General features: G+C 38.2%; 1 protein-coding gene across 1 annotated transcript in view; it reads right to left on the reverse strand.

Annotated features, from left to right (window-relative positions):
• MRPS9 (mitochondrial ribosomal protein S9) overlaps positions 1 to 18,096 on the reverse strand; it is a 30,560-nt gene extending 12,464 nt beyond the window's left edge. The window contains exons 1-5 of the mRNA XM_084518969.1: positions 17,944 to 18,096; positions 13,810 to 13,989; positions 6,163 to 6,225; positions 6,042 to 6,072; positions 3,645 to 3,724 (exon numbers count right to left, since the gene is read on the reverse strand). Of these exons, the coding sequence (XP_084375095.1) occupies positions 3,645 to 3,724; positions 6,042 to 6,072; positions 6,163 to 6,225; positions 13,810 to 13,989; positions 17,944 to 18,030 (441 nt within the window). The 5' untranslated portion in view covers positions 18,031 to 18,096. The remainder of the gene's footprint in view (positions 1 to 3,644; positions 3,725 to 6,041; positions 6,073 to 6,162; positions 6,226 to 13,809; positions 13,990 to 17,943) is intronic.
• Between the last annotated feature and the right edge of the window lie 560 nt (positions 18,097 to 18,656).

An 18,656-nucleotide genomic window follows, 5' to 3' on the forward strand; every position in this document is an offset into this window, starting at 1 on the left:
GATCTCTTTAAAATGTTCAGGTTAAATTATAGAAGCAATGGTCATTAAAAAAAAAAAAAAAAAAAAAAAAAAAAAAAAAAAAAAAACACCAACAACACCCTAACTAAAAAACCTTTACACAGGAGATGAAATCAAATAAAATTAGAAAATAGTATTATAAAACATTTTGGCATGGAAGTCAAATTCTAAATATAATTTCCTGCATATTTCTGGCAATTAAAGTGGACTTGAATCTCTAATGAGATAAAATTTTGGTCTTAAGCATTAAGAAAAAAAAAAATTAATGCAAGCATTTAATGTCTGTAGAGAGATGAAGTCAACAGACTAAAGAACCACTCACTTGTGCAGTAAAGTACATGGATGAGTCTTTGCAAAATCAGGAATCGCATGTAATGCCCAATAATTTATCTGACAAATCTTCACTCCCCACAGGCTAAAGAAAGCGTCTGAAGACACACTTGCTTTTTCAAAGCTGGCAGGTGAAGATTTTACTAATCACTTCAGGATTCAATAGTCCAATTCATGAATGTACACATCTGTGTGTCTTGTAAACTCAGCTAGTACACAATCAAAATAGCTGATTTTACAAGATTGGCTATGTGCTAAAATGCTTCCATTTCTAATAGAGGTATCAAATTTCAGATCTGTGTAAGGATGAAGTCTTCTAAAACACAAAGCAATATTCTTCTTTTACCCTACATAAAAATTTTGGGAAGAAATTAGCAAATGGAACCCTAGAAAAATGAGGGTTTCTTGGTCCTTTTTTTTTTTTTTTTAAATGGGAATTTAGCATTGTAGCATTTTGGTTAAAATATGCTGCAGAGCTCATATCATTTTGCCTTTCTTCATGGTTTTTTTTCACTTCAGCATATACTTTTAAAAAAAAAACTTAAAATGTTGTATTGCATATATTATCCACAATCTGATATTTCTAAAAAAGTAAAGTAGCAGTTACATAAAATTACTATTTTGCTTCACAGACTGGTATGAAGAGACCATTTTGTCTTGCTCTGTGCATTACTAAAATATGACATTTTCTCCAAAAAACCTTTAAGTTAAATGATGATCAAATATACGAGCAAATACTTGTGAAACTGTTTCATGCAGTAACCATTCTGTTGTGTATCAAAAGTAAAATAAATTGTCCTTCCCTGACAGCTAAACTTTATTCAAACAGGCAGAACAAAGGCAACAATGGAGTATAAAGTGAGTATTCTTTATGAAAGTTCGTTTAATATTCAAGTCATAGCAACATGTATATTGGCTGTTATAATACACGTGAATACATATGGTTTCTATTTTCACTAGGTGGGTAACATTATTCCCTAGCATTAGCTACACAAACAATGCTGTGACCATTTATGCCACCAGAAATTAATAAAAGTGAAGTTCCACATGAGTCTGTGTAGTAATTAACAGCATACAAGTTTAAGCTAAATATTACATTTATCCAATTTATGAGACTTAACATAGCAATTTTAAGGACATCCTCAAATGGGATTGATTACTTACACTACACTGTACTAACATACAACCTTTCTTTTTTCCTAGCCAAATTAATTAGCTTTGAGACTCACAAATATGTTTTCTTAAATACACATTAGCCTAATAAGAGGTTAAAACAACATTGGGAATTTCATGCAGATTTCGTCTTTCATTTGGCTGACTGAAAAAAAAAAAAAATGTTAAATCTCCTTTAATGGATTCAGGCTTACAGAACTCTATTTAATGAAGATATTTAGAAACACTCTAAGAACGCTCAAGTACTTAAATATCCTATACTAATGAAATTTGTGTTTGTCAAAGTGGCTTTGTTTGAAGGTGGTTGCCACTGTTAGAAACAAGATGCACACTATTCTCTTTGAGATTTCCAAGGCAAACTTGCATACTCTTTCTAACTGCTTGGAAGAGCTAAAAATAAACTTGTGCTCCTTGTAAAATTTGTAATTTCTTCATTATGATGGAATGCAACAAAACATCTTGCCCTTGGGTTGCTCCGTTTCAGCCAAAACAAATGCAAATGGCTTGTCAGATGACAGCTGTTTGATAAGGCTCCTCTACAAGACCTGCATGCTTTACTTTTTTCCGTGAAACTTGGGATGAAAGGCAGAAGGCAGGAAGAGAATTAATGTAGCATACAGTCTAAAGGCAATGCTACAACCGTGATTAAGTAGAAAAGTTAAAAGGCACAGATTTTCCACAGCCTCGCTGCGTGCAACCCATCCGTGTAACAAGTTGACAGGCCTAGCGCGTCAGCTCCATCATCCTCTCCGACAGCTAAAACGCAGCATTGCATCCCTTTTCAGAGAAAATTTGCGTCTGCACCATGAAGCGTTGTACATTATTTCTTAGCACTGCAGGGGGCTCAAGTCCATATGGAACCTTCACAAATATTACCACAGATCAAACCAGCGGCGTTTCGAGGCAGATTTGACATACCTATTTAAATGAACAGCAGGGGTCCTCGGGCTGCCTCAGGCTGTGCAGGAGAAAACCTCTGTGGAAAGCCTATGCTGCAGCTCCATTACTCAGCAAAGATACACTCTACATTTATCATTCATTTCATTTCTGCCAGGGCAAGAAGCTCATTTGCCCAAGGTCAACAGCAAAAAAAAAAAAAAAAAAAAAAGAGGGGGGCTGTTTTTTATTCTCCCAAAGAAATAAATGTACCTGACAAGTGGGGATTTTGTCCTTTGGGTACGCAGTACACAAATAAACATCAGATAATTCTAATAAAATCATGGCACTCCGTAAAACTGTGGACTGACTTCAACAACGTAAATTTTATTCTTTTGAGAACAGACTAATCACAGAAATAACTTTTTAAGACTATCTAATGAGGAAACAAAATCCAAAGTGACTGTCCAGTGAAATATTTCTGCATACAGCATTAATGCTTTCATTTCCTATAAGTACACGTAAGAAACATGCATAAACTCTTCTAAGGAGGTAGATAATGCTTGCGCTATTGATGGTCACAGATATGAAGTGCCTATTCATAATCCACGTGAAGACTCAGAAGCTGTATCTGATAGAACATAATGAGACCCTACCATAAAGGTAAACAGATGCAGATCTTTTACTCCTGGAACCATGCTAATCAGAAAAAGCCTTAAGTTTGCATGAATGAAACAGTCTTAGAAAAATCAATTAAGCAGTTTAAATGCAAATTTTCTTCATACTAAATGTCAGCACAAATAACATTTCCTATAGCTTTGCCCTTCAAGGGGAAAAAAAAAAAACCAACAATTTTTTTTTTTTTTTTTTTTTTTTTTATTCTACAGCGATTTTTCTTAGGACTAGCTGGTTTTGTTGTTTACACATTCTCCACTACTAACTTTATGCTACTAAGCGGGTACAGCCTATAAGAAAGCGGTCAGACTATTCAGATGCAGATCATAGTCAAAACTGTAAAATAAACCAAAAAATAAGCAGGAACTATTATCCTCTGTTCTCTTAAACTTGACATAAAAACACCCCTAGTAATAGATATTGTGGCAAAAATTAGCATTTCTTTCATGTTCAGTGCTGATATGGCCTACCGTGAAAACACTGAGTAAAGTCAGGAGCTCCTAATACACATCCCTAGAATAACGTGTCCTTGACTGGGAACTAACATTATTTACTACAGGTACCATACTTACATGCATTAATGAGTAGTATGACTGCTTGCCGGTATAAAAGAGGAAGTGAAATGGCCGGCCATCTTCTCCCCACTGGATTTCTAATGAAAAGCAAGATTAGACAAGAAAGCAATATACACTCATTAAAAAAAAAATAATATATATATATATATATATTTGTATTTAATTGCAGTTACAAACCTCTTCCATAATACTGATTACCCTTTAAAATATCAGAGAACAATGACATTTTGTGGGTATACAACCTGTCTGGAAATCTAATGATTTAGACTACCTTGGTAAAAACAAACAAAAAATCAAAACTCTAGCTGCAATTATAAGTAAATATTTAATACTTCTAAACATCTTTTAACACAAGGGAATCCCTCATGCACATCTTAAATGAACTTTCAAAGACTGTGTAGTTGGTATTACAGATGCAAATATCCATTTTAGAATAGAAAGAAGTACAAATTAAGGGACAATTGAAATCTACATAATGATGGCAAAAGGCTAAATATTAACTGCTCTGGAAAACAGTGCTTTAAACTCTGAACAAATTACTTACTAGTATAACACATCTAAAACAAATTTAGTATTCATACAATTGTCTTTTGCATGTAACTGCAAATATTCAGAACTTGGGAGATTTTAAAGCTTGTTCATGTTGATGCCTGTGGGATATTTAAACACAAGACCTATGCTATGCTTTACATAATTAGTACAGCAACAAAACAGGCTTTGTTTAATTCATCACATCCAGATTACCTTATTTATCAAAAAAAAAAAAGCTATTTATGGACATGAATTTCAACTTAAGAAAAAATTATGTATCAAATTTAAGTGTCTTAACATTACACCCATCTCTTCCAAACACAGAAAACTAACAAAAATAAACACCTGAGAGCTTTTAAAAGATTGAACTGTAAAGAAACTGCCAGCCATTTTATCCAGTAAGTTCAGCTGAAGCAAACTACAGACAAAAGATAAGACTCCAAGAACCTGTCTGATAAGTATGCTGGTGTATTGCACTGAAACATTAACACAGAATACAGCAGAAGTGGAATAAAAAGATGTAAAATTAAAAAAAAAAAAAAAAAAAAAACAAAGAACACTGGGGGTATTTAACCAGGTATACTACTGGGGGAATGTATGAATTTCTCTTTATGTGGCTGTGAAAGCACGTTTAGTTGAAATCCCTATTCAGGAAACATTCTGAAGTATATGGTTTTGTACTTCCAAATTCTTAAAGATGTAATGCACAGTCAAGAAAAGCTGCCTTAAAAAAAGAAGATATTTATTGAAAATTGTTTAATTTTAGACACATACATTTACACTAACCCTAGTTCTCAGGACAGAGTTAGAATCTCAAATAACTCTTTGGTCCTGGAAACATATACAGTAGTAGCTTAGATTTTAAAATCGCATAATTATGATTAACTGTCTTACCCTTTGCATTCTACTTTCTATTTCATGATACTGTGAAGTTAGAAATTAATGTGTGATACCATTTAATAGCTAACATTCCAAGACTTCTAGCAATGCAGAGATCTTTCTAGAAGATGCACAAAATTCAAAAAGAATCTATTGATTCCAGAACAGTAAAAGGAAGGAAGGAATAAAAGAAGGAAAATGATGGGATTACACTGATTATTAGAAGTTTCTAAATGGGACTCAATAGTTCAGCAAATAGAGAATTTCACATCCATGCTAAGAGTTCATGCTAAACAGCCAAAAAAATGAAAAACAACTTTGTAAAATTCTTTGTAAAATTTAATTTGGTGATTTCAACCAGGTTCTCACTAAACAACATATTGGCACATCACTGACCTCTGGGTGCCTCAGGAAGCAAGGCCGAAGACTGTATGGATCGAATGCAGATTTAAGACTTCCAGGTCAAAGATGAGACGTGATGGGAAGAGGTTCCATTCACATCACCCCCTATTCTCTCAACTGGCAATTTTAAGGCTGTAATTTCTCTGCTTTTAGAGCACCAAAGGTACCAGGAAAACTTTTGGTTTAAAATAGCATTAATGAATATTTTATGGATGTGATAGACAGCACTGACAAAAAAGCTATTGAATTCGACAAAAGGTTTTCCAGTGACTTCAACAGATTTTGCACGTCATTCTACCTGCTGTTTATTTTTAAATAATGAAAAACATTTATCCATAATCAGTTCACACTATGCCTCAAAGGGCTACTGGTGTTCCAGAACCCAGCAGTATTTTTATTTTATTTTTTTTTACCCTAAAAGCTAGAATACTAGATCAGGCTTTGTACTGCTCATGTCTTATCAGTTTCCTCCCCCACATTGTTACTAATAAAAATAAATTTGTGAAAATAAGGCATTCTACATATACAAATTTTCTTAATACTTCGAAAAAGAATATGGAAAAAAATATTATGAACACTTACTCCTCTGTTCTGGAAAAATTTCTGTGGGATGCTGCAAATAAATAAATAAATATCATCAAAAGGAAAAAGTTACTTGAAATACCATGCTATGGTTATTCAAAAATGCAACAAGAATTCCTACCTTCATCATGGGCCTGGCTCGTTTGTCGAATAAGCCCGAAGGAAAGAGATAGGCAATAGCTCTCTGAAAGCAGAGATCACATATGTAATTTTTCCATAAAAGAAGCATCACAACATTGCTTAGGTACTTTCTCATACAGAAAATTGAACAATTTTTGCACATACATAAGCAAAACAGTTAACAACAACTGCCACATATCTGCTGTGTGGAAAAGAAAAGCAGTTTCCTCAGGAATCCGCAGGTGGAGTAAAAAATCTCATTATGAAGGTTGCGATCTAATATATCAGAATGAGTGAACATTCCTTTGCAAAGTTTATTTTTTTATAACAGTACACATTTACAATGACTCACCAGAACTACTCGAGTGCAAAGACCACCTTTTTAATAAGTAAATGCAACACTCATTCTTCCTTAAAACTTCAAATGCTGCAACTTCTATGAGAAATTACATTTTATTCATCTTTCTGAAAATAGCAGAGATTGTTAATAGTGCCTCCTGACAAACTGAGCATGAGAATTGTACTTATTCAAACACAAAACAACTGGACACAAAGTTTTGCAAATTTGGAAGCCCAGTTTCTATAGACTTAGGTTCCCAAAGTCTACTGCCACAACAAACGTTGCTTTTAGAAGATACTTTACATACCCTAAATAAGCATTTCATTAAACACTGCATTTGGAAACAACTGTGAATCACTGCAATCTTTGCTGAAGTTGAACTAATAGCGCAGCAAAGCAAGACTCCTAAATGCCATTTTTCTTTTTTAAAACATTAGTTCTCCCACTTTCTCGATACCTAAGGGTTTGGTAAAACAATTTAGAAACAAGTATGACATTACACACCCATGATTTACCACTGTTAGTACGGAGTTCAATGTACCAGATGCATCACTTTCTTTTACTTAACCAATATTCTGCGTTTCCTGTGATATATAAACTTTGTATTATTTGTCTCCAACAAATAAAGTAGGAATGACAAAATTCAAAGTCATTCTGGCAAAATGCAAAGCAAAGCAGCTTACAAGGTTAAACCCAATGGCATGTGTTTCCATTCAACATCATTTTACTGTCCCTTTTCAGTGCAACTGAAACATAAATGTTTATATTTGTATTTACAGAATGGTTGGGGGTTGAGATTTCTGGAGGCAACCTACTCCAACCCCTGCTCAAGCAGGGCAGCCCAGAGCAGGCTGCCCAGGAGCATCTCCAGGCAGCTTTTGAACATCTCTGAACATTTCTGAACAGGGAAAACTTATTATAAAACATTACTAACATATGAGAGCTGTTCATTTCCATTTGTTTTCAGAAATGGAAGAGACAAAGACAGCCACCAAAACCCCCCAGATGCATGGCTCTGGCGATTGTGGTCAACTTCAGACAGCAGGCAGTAGAACTTGAGATAGAAGTCATTTGCTTGTACAATAACATGGAATAACTGAATAAAACCCTCTGGCTGTCGTCTCACTTATATTTCCACTAGACAGTAAGGAAAAGTAGAATTACAATAAAATCACAATTAAAAATCTGCTCTTAAGAAGAATGCCTCTTTGTTAGTCAGGCAACCTTAGGGCTATTATTTGCTGATCGTTTTTTCCATGGACATGGAGTAGTTTGTCAGTGCTTCAACAGATTTAATATGCATGGAGTGTAAAAGGACCTAACCTATTACTTTCATTAATCCCCTACTGGTATTCTGAACAGAAATTTTGAGAATTCTGAAGCAAACAAAAGGCTTAACTTGATTTTATGAAATGGTAATTTTGTTTCTCTTAGTGACTACTGTATTCCCATTTGTTAGTCAATGGGCATTTTATGCATACACACAGTAGGTGAACACCTATTTATGAACAAATGGGGATTAATTATGATGACAATAGAGAAATCCGCTGTGAGCCAAATGATGTTAAACAAACACATTATATAATATATTAAAAGAATTTATTACAGGATATTGAGACTGACTGTGCGTGTACTTAAGAGGTAGACGTTATACAAGCATCTCCGGAATCTCAATCAAAACAGCTACTGACACCTTAATAAATGCCAAATTTACAGTTTACCATTTATAATGGAGAGTGTCTGTCATCTGAAATGTGCTACATCTTGGAAGTTTATTTTATATTGCTTGAGTCGCATGTCTTTCATGCTAAATCATAAACAAACCCTGCATTAAGGAATCTTAACACCTACTTTTAGCTCTCTACACATCAACTAGCCAAAGAATAATAGTCCTATTTTATAAGTTTCTTTTTTATGCTGTTGGGGTTTTTGTTTTTCCCAAAATGAAAATAAGTAGTCTTCCTGCCCTCTCTTTTCTTATGGGAAGTTATTTGGAGTATTTCTATCAGGGAGTATTTGCCTTTACAACCTGTTCAGAACTATCCGGGGATGCAACAGACTACAAGTGAAGTCTTGCTCTCCTTTATTCAGAAGACTTTCTTCATGTTAAATAGCTGTGCCCTCAGTTTTTACTGAATTTGACCAAGAGATGCTTTCCTTAGGCTATCATTTCAGGTAGGCAAGATTCATCCATTCTCCTCTAACCTCCACAGATTCTGGGCTACTCCTTCACAGTTCAGTTAAACCCCACTATTCCCATTGTTTTCTGAAATAAAACACAGCTTTCTAGAAAAGGCACAGCCATAATTATTTTCAACAGAAATGCTTAAAAATCCATGTACATAGTAACAGCATGGTGTTTCCAAAATGACTATGTAAACTGCTGGAAAAAAAGGTGGAATGGGTACAGTCTGCATTTGCTATGAGTTGCTGCAAAAAAAAAAAAAAAAAAGTACCTGTTTCCTCTAAGGATTTGAAGGTGTTTGTTTTTAAACTCTGTTGAGCCATTCAGAAAAAAAAGAGGAAAAAACCATTTGTAATCACACCTGCTAAAATGCTAAATCACAACGAATACACATTAGTATCAAGATGGTTTATCTCAGACATTGCTACACTGCTGAAGGACCACATAGTATTTCCCTTCCAGTTAGAAAGTCTGAATTCGAGCCAGTAGGCATAATGAGAACAAGCTTCTATCCCTATCAAAAATTGTATCTGGCAGTCCTTCAACCAAATTACATGCAAAACAATTCATTAAATAAACTGCCCGGCGCTGCATGGGGCATGTTGTGCAAATCCAACATACCTGCCACACCCTCAGCTTCCCTCCTCATCGTGGATGCTGCACATGCTGACTCCTCGTCCTCGCTCCCCTTCCTACCTACAAGCCAGGAAGCTTTTCTCAAAGCTCAACAGACTTTAGTTCTGAGTGAGAGAGGTTCAGCTGGGTCAGGAAGGGTTGCTTTCGTTGTTTTTGTTTTGTTTTGTTTTGTTTTTTTGTTTTTTTTTTTTAAGAAATACCTTGAGGACTTTGATACCTTAATTTCAACAGAGCTGACCGAGTCATACTGGGGTAGGGGAGGGACACTGAGGCACTTCAATCCTTAAATTACCCGCCATGAATTGGGGAGATTTGACAGGGCAAATTCATCTTGCCCAAGTGCCTTCCCGAGCTTTTCTCAAACACAAAACATTCTAATTTTCATTGCTCAAATCACGTGTAAATAAGCTAAGGAGCATCCACTGAAAAAATATGTTTTGTAGAAAATAAATATTCAAAAAAAACTCCACCCCAGGTGGGCTGCCTTGCAGCAGCATCTTCCTTGGCATAGAAGGCTCAAGAATCCAGCTCGCTTTTTTAAATATAAATTCTGATGTGGATAGAAAAGCAGAAAGACAGCATTTTAACCCCATCACTTGAGAAAAAAATACAGCCATTAAATGCAAAAAAAAAACCAAAAACAAAACACACTTCTTTTAACATTAAATTATGTTAATTAAACATTTTCAAAACTAGAAAGGTGATATCTTGTCCAGAGCTTAGACAGCAAAAAGCTTTTGAAAGAAATAAATATTTGTTTCTTTATTTTCACTGTAACTTTTTAAAAGACTGAACAGTATTCGAAAGAAGAAAAAAAAAATAGCAGTCATCAGTTCAAATGGACTGATGTGGAGTTTGTCTCCACTAAAATGAAGTTTTATAAAAGTATTCTAGATTCAACTAACTATTTAAATAAACAGTGCAAACCCCAGTGTTTCTGGTAAGGACAGTGCTGGACATCATGTTCTTACAGACACGAGGAAGTTCAGAAACGTATTTTGTTCTGAGTAACGCTCCTGACATTTCACATATGTTAATATTCACTCACTTCTAACAGGCTGGGTTGCTAAAACTGGAACGCTACTTAGAAATCAGATGCTCTGAGCCATTTTTAAAAGCAACCCAGTATCACCCATTTTTCATTAGAGAAGTCTTAATTCATTGAAAGAAACCATACCCACTAAGGAACAAAGCCTCTCACGTTTATAACATTTTCATGCTGAAAATGCTGCCTTACTGGTACTTTTGCAACAATATATATTAAGTGAAGATATTTATTTCTAAATGTGTATTTTAGATTTTTTTTCCCCATCTGCTTGACAACAATCTATTAGGTCATACAGCAGACAGCAAAAGAAAATTAACACATTTCCAGCTTTCAAGTTTTGCTAACTTATGGGGAAGAGTACGGCTTCATGATGAACTCCTCCTATCTTAGAGAGCATTTAGCAACTGCATGGAAATGAATAATAAAAATACCGGCATATAAATAGGTCACAGAGATTAAGATGCTTTTCCTATATTAATCTTACTTAGATTTCTGGTCTTTAAAGTAGAATATCTCAGGACTGACAGTGGAAAATGAAGGTGGGCTGTTTACTACAACCATAAGTTAAAGTTAAATCAAAAAATAAAAGGATTACAGCCTCGACTGGGAAAAAGCACTGGGTCAGGACTGCAATCTCTATTAATTAGGTATCCCAGCTGGGCAGTGGGTATGCAGCTGTTAACTTGATCAATGACTTACCTAAATGTCATCTCTACTGATTCGCTTATAAATTACCAGCAAGTGAGACTAATGTACAGGTGCTAATTTATTTAAACTGTTCTCTGCAGTTCTACATAGCTTTATAAACTGCATCTGGCACCTAATGTTAGCTGTCAGTTGTACTTAGACATGCCTGTCCTAACGACTCTGTTCATTAGAAATGAGCACAAATTATGAAATATTGTGAAAAATGATACATCAAATGGAATGGGCAAAGCAAATCAATTAGAGAAACTTCATACCACGTATTCACACATAGGAGAATAAAACATCTCAGCTTCAGAGCAAGGTCTGTAATACCAATTAAAAAGCAATTGGTAGACTTCTGCAGAGTTATATATCAATTTGCTGGATTTTTTTTTTTCTCCTCCAGAAATACAGTTGTAATGCACAGCTTAACTTTTCATTCCCAAATAAAAGCATCGATAAGAGGCAATTCTGCTTCCACAACATCCAGGAGAAGGATTAACAAGTCAACTTATTTTCCAGTTTAGAACTTTACAAGGTTTAGCTTCTATTAAACTATACCTAAAACTCTAGTGAAGGACAGAATCCTGTGATGCTTACTTTGGAAATACACTGCACAGACTGATTAACAGTAGAAGACATGGAGCGCTCACATGCTCAATGTAAGCACTCATCAGAAAGAATTATTTCTGTTTGAAATGTAAAGCTTGATAATTCTCCTGCCAGTGCTTAAGCAGCTTTTATATTTTTATAACAGAAATTTAATTATGCATAGCAGACACTATTATAGACTGAGTATTTTCCAACACCTGATGGAATATGAAGAAATTAAACATGCACCGCAGATACTTGGTATCCCTAAACAAAATACTACTCTTTTAGCTCCACTTCTCCATCTTTTAAGAAACAGAGCCAGCAAAGAGGTCACATACTTATCACCTGCACTGCATGTGTTAAAGCTAATTTTCAGAATGAATCTGCTTTTACTAATTATGGAGCTCAGTTAATGTTGTGCAAATTATAATAGGGCTGTGGATTCATAAAGAAAGAACAACTACTTGACTATAAATGGTCACCTTTCACTTGCAGTCTTGCTGTCTGTAAGCCTTCCCTGTAGACTCTATCAAGAGAAGGAATCCAGACTGCAGGTAAATGCACTGTCCTACCTTTAACCTTTCAGGCAAGCTAACTAAACTATCAGGAGCAGCATCTGTAGTAAAATGAGAGGGCTTTTTTTTTTTGCTGACAAATCTGCGCATGCATGCCTTTTTTAGTTACTTTCTTGTAATGTGTCATTAAACGTAGCGGAAAAAAAATAATAATAAAAAAAAAAAAAAACAACATCTGAAAAATGCAAGGAAAATAAATTCTATGGTCTGTTAAAAACTGCAGAAAAGAAAGCGAGAGTAAAGCAGGCTTTTATCGCTGACCCAGATGGCTCAATGAATACTTTCACTGTTGACTGGAAGGGTCTGCAATGTCACTTGTCTTTAGAAGAGCAAAGTGATATCTGTGATTCTGAAAGAAAGCAGCCACAGTACCAGTGCATAGCTTTGTCCTCATGAAGTTTGATTTCCTATGGACTTCTGACTCAAAGTCAACTTTCCCTTATGGATTTTGTGATGCCTGACAAGACTCAAGTCTCATTTCAGCCTTTTTCTCTGCAGGCCATTAACTGCGTCTCTTCTCACTCCGCCATCTATTTTCAGAGAAGTTTAAAAAATTCATTTTGAAGCCTCTCTGTCAAATGTGGTTGAAATCGTCCTGCATTACCACCTACAGGTGTAGCTCTTCTTTGGCATAAGCATGCTGTCACAACCTCCTATCTGGACACAGCTACGCTGACACAAGTTTGCCACAGAGAGGTGACAAAACCATGCTAGCAAAACAATCCCCTGGAAAAACTAAGCCACGTACACCTCTTTCAGCACATACAACATCAACCCTAGGGGACCCACTGCTACACTGTGCTGCCATGGCTCGAGTAATAGTATCACTGCTGCGCAGAAAAAGCTCCGGCTACGAGACTTCATGCAGCTTCACCTAAGACTGAATGTCACCAAATGACATTTCTCCTCACTGCCTCTCATGTGTGATAAAAGAAATGACAGAAGTGAAGCACAGGTTGGACGTTAAAAAAAGAAAAAATTTAAAGAGAAAGCACATCTATACACGAGCCTACGTGATACGCAGAAAGAGGAGGCCACCCACCTGTCAGTTGTCAGAGGGAATGGCAATAAAATAGTATGTTTTGAGGTACTGATATGAGCTTAAATGCAGGTCTACGTTAAAATCCCTAAGCTAAGCCAGAGGGTTAGTTGTAAAACATCCTATAAAATTTAATTTGCATTACCAGCAACCACAGTATCATACAAGAAAACCCAACCTAAATACACACAGCAGGTCAAATTGTGGGTAAACGTTTCAAAGTGCTACATAAACCTTCACAGTGCCTCTTACAACCTCAGATCAAGGGGATTATCCATTAGTACTTTTAAAAAGAACCTACTGTGCTTTAGCAAGATATGGTATATAGCTCTATACTGTGATGCCTGACCTCACTTGGTAGCAGGAGTAGAATCTCTATTCACAGTCACAGTTGCAATGTTTGCAATGTATAGTAGTAGTCTTTCTTATTCTGACAGTTTGATTAAAATTCACAGAGAGCTGAGGGGCTCATGCTGAAGTAAAGTGCTTTCAATATCTGAAACTCTACAGTAAATTACTTCTCCAACAGAGCAACTGTACTTACATCAATATCCTCTTGGGTAAAAGTTTCGGGATCTTCTCCCATCATGTTGGCTAAATGTCTCTTTCCTAGGTTGAACTCTTCAATCTGTTTTTTAATAAATGCCTCTGTGTACTTTTCAGGTCCTGAGGCTGCTACATTTTTCTTCCACGCTGCTGTAGTGGTATAGATTAGCCTCAACGTCTAACAAAAACAAAACAAAACAAAACAAAAATGAGAGATTTATTTTGTATTTTTGGCACAGTGAGCTCTACATAAAATGAATAGTAAAACAAGCCATGCATACCTATAACAGGATTGAACATATTACTGTAGTAAGTTAGAAAAGGCAGGTACACTCACAAAACCACTTTCTTCCGATTGTTTAATGCCCGTAAAAAAACAGATAAACACATTCTAGAAGGTGAACATTTCTGCACATTAACATTAATCTTGGCAATTGCTTCTCTTCTTATTGAACATATTTGTATTGCACCTGCCTTTTAAGTTTTTCTTTTTTTATTTATTTATTTATTTATTTATTTATTTTTATTTATTTAGCAGGATTTTTCTGATTAAAAAAAAAGTAATATCCCATGTTAGGAACATCCAGCAAAAGCAAGACACAGAACTGATCAACAGATGCAGTCTTAAAAAAAAGAACAATAAAAATAAAATAATAATAATAAAGAACAGCACATAAGGAGGTTTTGCATTCACCTAAAGGCACCCTATAGGGAAGTATGAAAAGAAGGGCAGCTCTCTTGTGGCTTTTGGAAGCACGTGGGTGCCCCATGTCCCATGGCACAGTGGACAACCACTGCTGAAGGCTCTGGAAAGGCTATGAAGCCCCCCTGTTTTCTCAGTGCCAGAACATTTCTTCAGCTATTTCGTTGTCTCAGGTAGAATGATTGGAAAATGAAGCAGGGTAATTCTCATCAGTATCCACTGCTGAGCAGGGTTCCAGGTCAGAAGTCATAACTCAGGGGACACTTACCTTTTGATGTTTGTGGGAGGCAAATTTTTCTTTTCTTTTACCAAAGGATGACTAATTTCAATCAAGACCTCTAGCAGAGGAACAGGAACTTCAGTATCAGGGCTGCAGTGTCCCAATTTCAGCGTAGTGCCAATAGCATGCACTATTTTGCCTCTCCAACACTAGCGTTATCAAAGTCTTCTGCAGCTTAATTATTCCACAAACTGACCAGAGAGAACTGATTATCTGCATGGCCTTCTGGGGTGAGACGGTGGTAGGTAATCACCAGAAAAAAGGACACAGAGTAGAGAAAAGCAAAGATGGAAGAAGAATCCCTTCTGAATCAGAAAAATGCCAACTGTTGTTCACCAAAGAGCACCCTACACCATTTATCTTGAACCTCTTCAGCATGCCACTGCTCAGGTGAGCAGTTTCAGATGGCAGAGCATCTCACAGCTCACCAGACCTCGCACTGCCCTCCCCCTGTCCCATTACCTACTACTTACTGCTCGCTCTGGCACTCAGACTCTTCCTCAAGCCAGCTCAGCTGCCTGGCCTTGGCAGAACACTAATTCCTGTGTCCTCCCCAAGAGCAGGGAGCTCTCTGCTGAGCCAGCAAAAGCAATTCAGAGAAGGCTCTGAGAAGTGCCAAAGCCGACGGGGAATGCAGCTGAAGGAGGGACAAGGAAGAAGAGAAGTCCCCTTTTTATTTCTTCCAGCGAATTATTAAATTGTCTCTGCTTCACCTGGAGTTGTAGCTTCAGTGTACCTTTGGCCAATTATTAAAATCCACACACTTAGACTAATGAGATCCCTTATTATGAGGGACAGAATAAACCCTAGCATTTGAAACAACTAAACACCCCGAGAGTCACAGAAATAGTCCTCTGCAGATCACAATCACTGTTTTGACTTGACTTCTCTTAGTTAAGCTAATATGAATAGCTCAAAATACTTACAGTCCTCCTATAACTAATACAAACACAGCAGCAATCTTCAGGCCTGGATGCAACCACAAAGACATGAACACACAGATGTTCATTTGCCACAAAAGGCTTAAAAACAGCCCCAAGAAAGAACTCAGTGCTGAAGATCCTGCTGTTGCTTTGTGTTCTCCGTGGCTTATAAGCATCACATGCAATGCTAGTCCTGGTTTGCCCCTTTTTTTTTAATTTATGTTTTCTGTAAGATTATATTTACACAGAGAATTAAAACAAAACAAACAAACACACACCACAATTTTAAATTTGCACCATTTCTACTGGCAATGTTCTTATTACTTCCTTAGAAAGCAGGAAGGTATCTGCATATTCCCTATTCTTCTCGCAGTCACTCCTCAGGAAAGAATTCATCTTCTGTCCTGCTTGTCTTAATAGTAACTAATTATTTGTAATTCTTGTCAATGAACATATGATTCCTTATTACTTGGCCCAAAATTGCTTTCTGGCTGCTATGCTTTAAACAGGATACTTTAGAAAGGCTGCTTTCATCTTATTCCTGTCAATTTCTATTGTAATTTTCTCATTTTTGTCCTCCTTCCCTCAAGCTATTCACATTCTTCCCTGGTTTCAATTCGTCACTAATCAAAAGTCCCCGGACACACAAACTGTTCATAATTAGAAAACAGCCTCTTATGCAAATTAATATCTATTGTATTGGGTACCTCTTCGGGGATAAGAGGCCTATTTCATGGGTGGTACAGGCGAGAACCGCAAAGCAGAGCCAAATGCTTCTGGCATTTCAGTCAAACAAGAAAGCCCGCTCCTCGGCTTTCCAGGGGAAACCACAGAGGTCTGCATTTACTTTATTACACATTTCATGAAGCATTACTGCAGACAACAGCCTCACCATTTCAGAAGTAGTGATGGCCATTAACAGCACCCCTGAAATAACAGGCTGTTCCACCAGGAGAGGGAGAAGGCAAAGCCTTCTCTTCTGGACCCTGCTCCTGAGTGTTAACCCTTCCCGACCAATCCCTCCCCAAACAACCTAGCATTAAAACAGGATTAAAACAAATCCTTACTTTCCACGGAGACAGTCAGTTTATAGAAAATCAGTTTCTGTAAAAGTTGCCTCAGAAAAAAAAAAAAACAGCTGTTTTCAGGCAGCTTCAAGTTCGCTGGCCTACTTATTACAAGATGAGAAGGAGCAAGGACCTGTTTGCTTACTGTTGTCCCATGAATTTTGCTTCACTGGCGTACAGGTGGAAAAGCAATGCGTATCACCAATAGAGGAATCAATCTTCCTATGCTTTTGCAAGGGAAGAAAAGGGTAAGCAGAGACAAAAGAGAAAACTTTCAAGAGAAAACTCTATTTTACCACGTGGCATAGCTACGGAGGTGAAAGGAGATACCCCATTTACGAGGCATGTTTGCAGCTGCACCATTTTCAAGCTGCTTCCACGCTGTAGGCCAGCAGATTTCAACCACCTCCCTTCCCAAAGCCATGCAGGACGCAGAGGTCAATTGTTTTGGTTTTGTGTTCACTGTCAGCATTGGAAAGTGGTATCATCTTCCTGATATTGATACAGATATAGTGGCTTACATGGAGCACTGGTCCTGGTCAAACACAAATAGCATATAAGGTACCCCAAATCTTTTTGTAGAGAAGAGAGCTATACAATCACAACAGAAGCAGTAGACAGTGGCAAAGCTAGATCATTTTCTCTTTATAAATTGTACTAAGTATCCATGCTTTGCTTATTAAGAAGAATAGACTACACCTATTGTCCAGTAAGAGGTAAGGGGAATGGAATTACAGTGACCCTGCCATTTCCACTCTCAACATGACAAGCTTAAAAATTAAAAAAACAAACAAACAAACACACACATATATATTATTATTATACTGTTTTATATATATATAACAACTTCTTGCTATCATAGTTGGGGAAACAGTTTACTGTTCTGCAAGTTGCTTCTCGCGCTCCTATAAGCGGTCAGCGCCCACCCCGCGCAGACCTCACGGCCGCTCAAATCCCTCCCCCCGCGCCCGCGCCCCCTTCCCCTTCCCCTTCCCTTCACCTCCGCCGGCTCCGCCGCGACCCCACGGCTCCCAGCCCGCCCCTGCACCCACGGCAGCCCGGATTTTTAATCACACCGCGACCCCCTGAGCGCCGGCACCTCTCAAATCCCGCGGCCAACCCCCGTGCATCCCCGGGAAGGGCCCAGCCCGGCTCTCACCTGCGATCCCGGCCCGCCCGCTTTTGCCACCAGCGCGGCGCCCCGCCGGCCGCCCGCCCGCAGCAGGCGCCTGATGGCCGCCGCCATCACCGCGGCTCCCGGCTCGGCTCGGCGCGGCACGGTACGGCCCGGGGAAGGCCCCGGTGCCGACGATTGGCGGGCAGGGCCGCGGCCGCGCCTGCGCGCTGCGCCGCCATGAGGGCGGGCGGGGATGGCGCTGCCCTGCGCCGGGCACGGGCAGGGTGGAGATGGAGCTGTATGGGGAGAGGCTCAGGTCCTTTGGTTTGCTCAGCCCCGAGCAGAGCAGGCTGAGGGGAGGCCTCATGGCGGCCTGCAGCTCCCTCACGAGGGGAGCGGAGGGGCAGGCGCTGAGCTCTGCTCTCTGGGGACAGCGACAGGACCCGAGGGGACGGCATGGAGCTGGGACAGGGGAGGGTCAGGCTGGGGGTTAGGGAAAGGGTCTGCACCCAGAGGGGGGTCGGGCACTGGGACAGGCTGCCCAGGGCAGTGGGCACAGCACCGAGCCTGACGGAGTTCAAAAAGCGCTTACACAACACTCTCAGACACATGGTTTGATTTTTAGGGGTCCCATGGGGAGCCAGGAGTTGGACTTGATGGTCCTTGGGGGTCCCTTCCAACTCAACATATTCTACGACGTGGTGATTAACAAGCTAAAGCCGATACATGGTACAATTACAACATACATCATTAAA

Source organism: Aythya ferina (assembly GCF_964211825.1).
Source record: "Aythya ferina genome assembly, chromosome: 1".
Taxonomy (NCBI): Eukaryota; Metazoa; Chordata; class Aves; order Anseriformes; family Anatidae; genus Aythya; species Aythya ferina.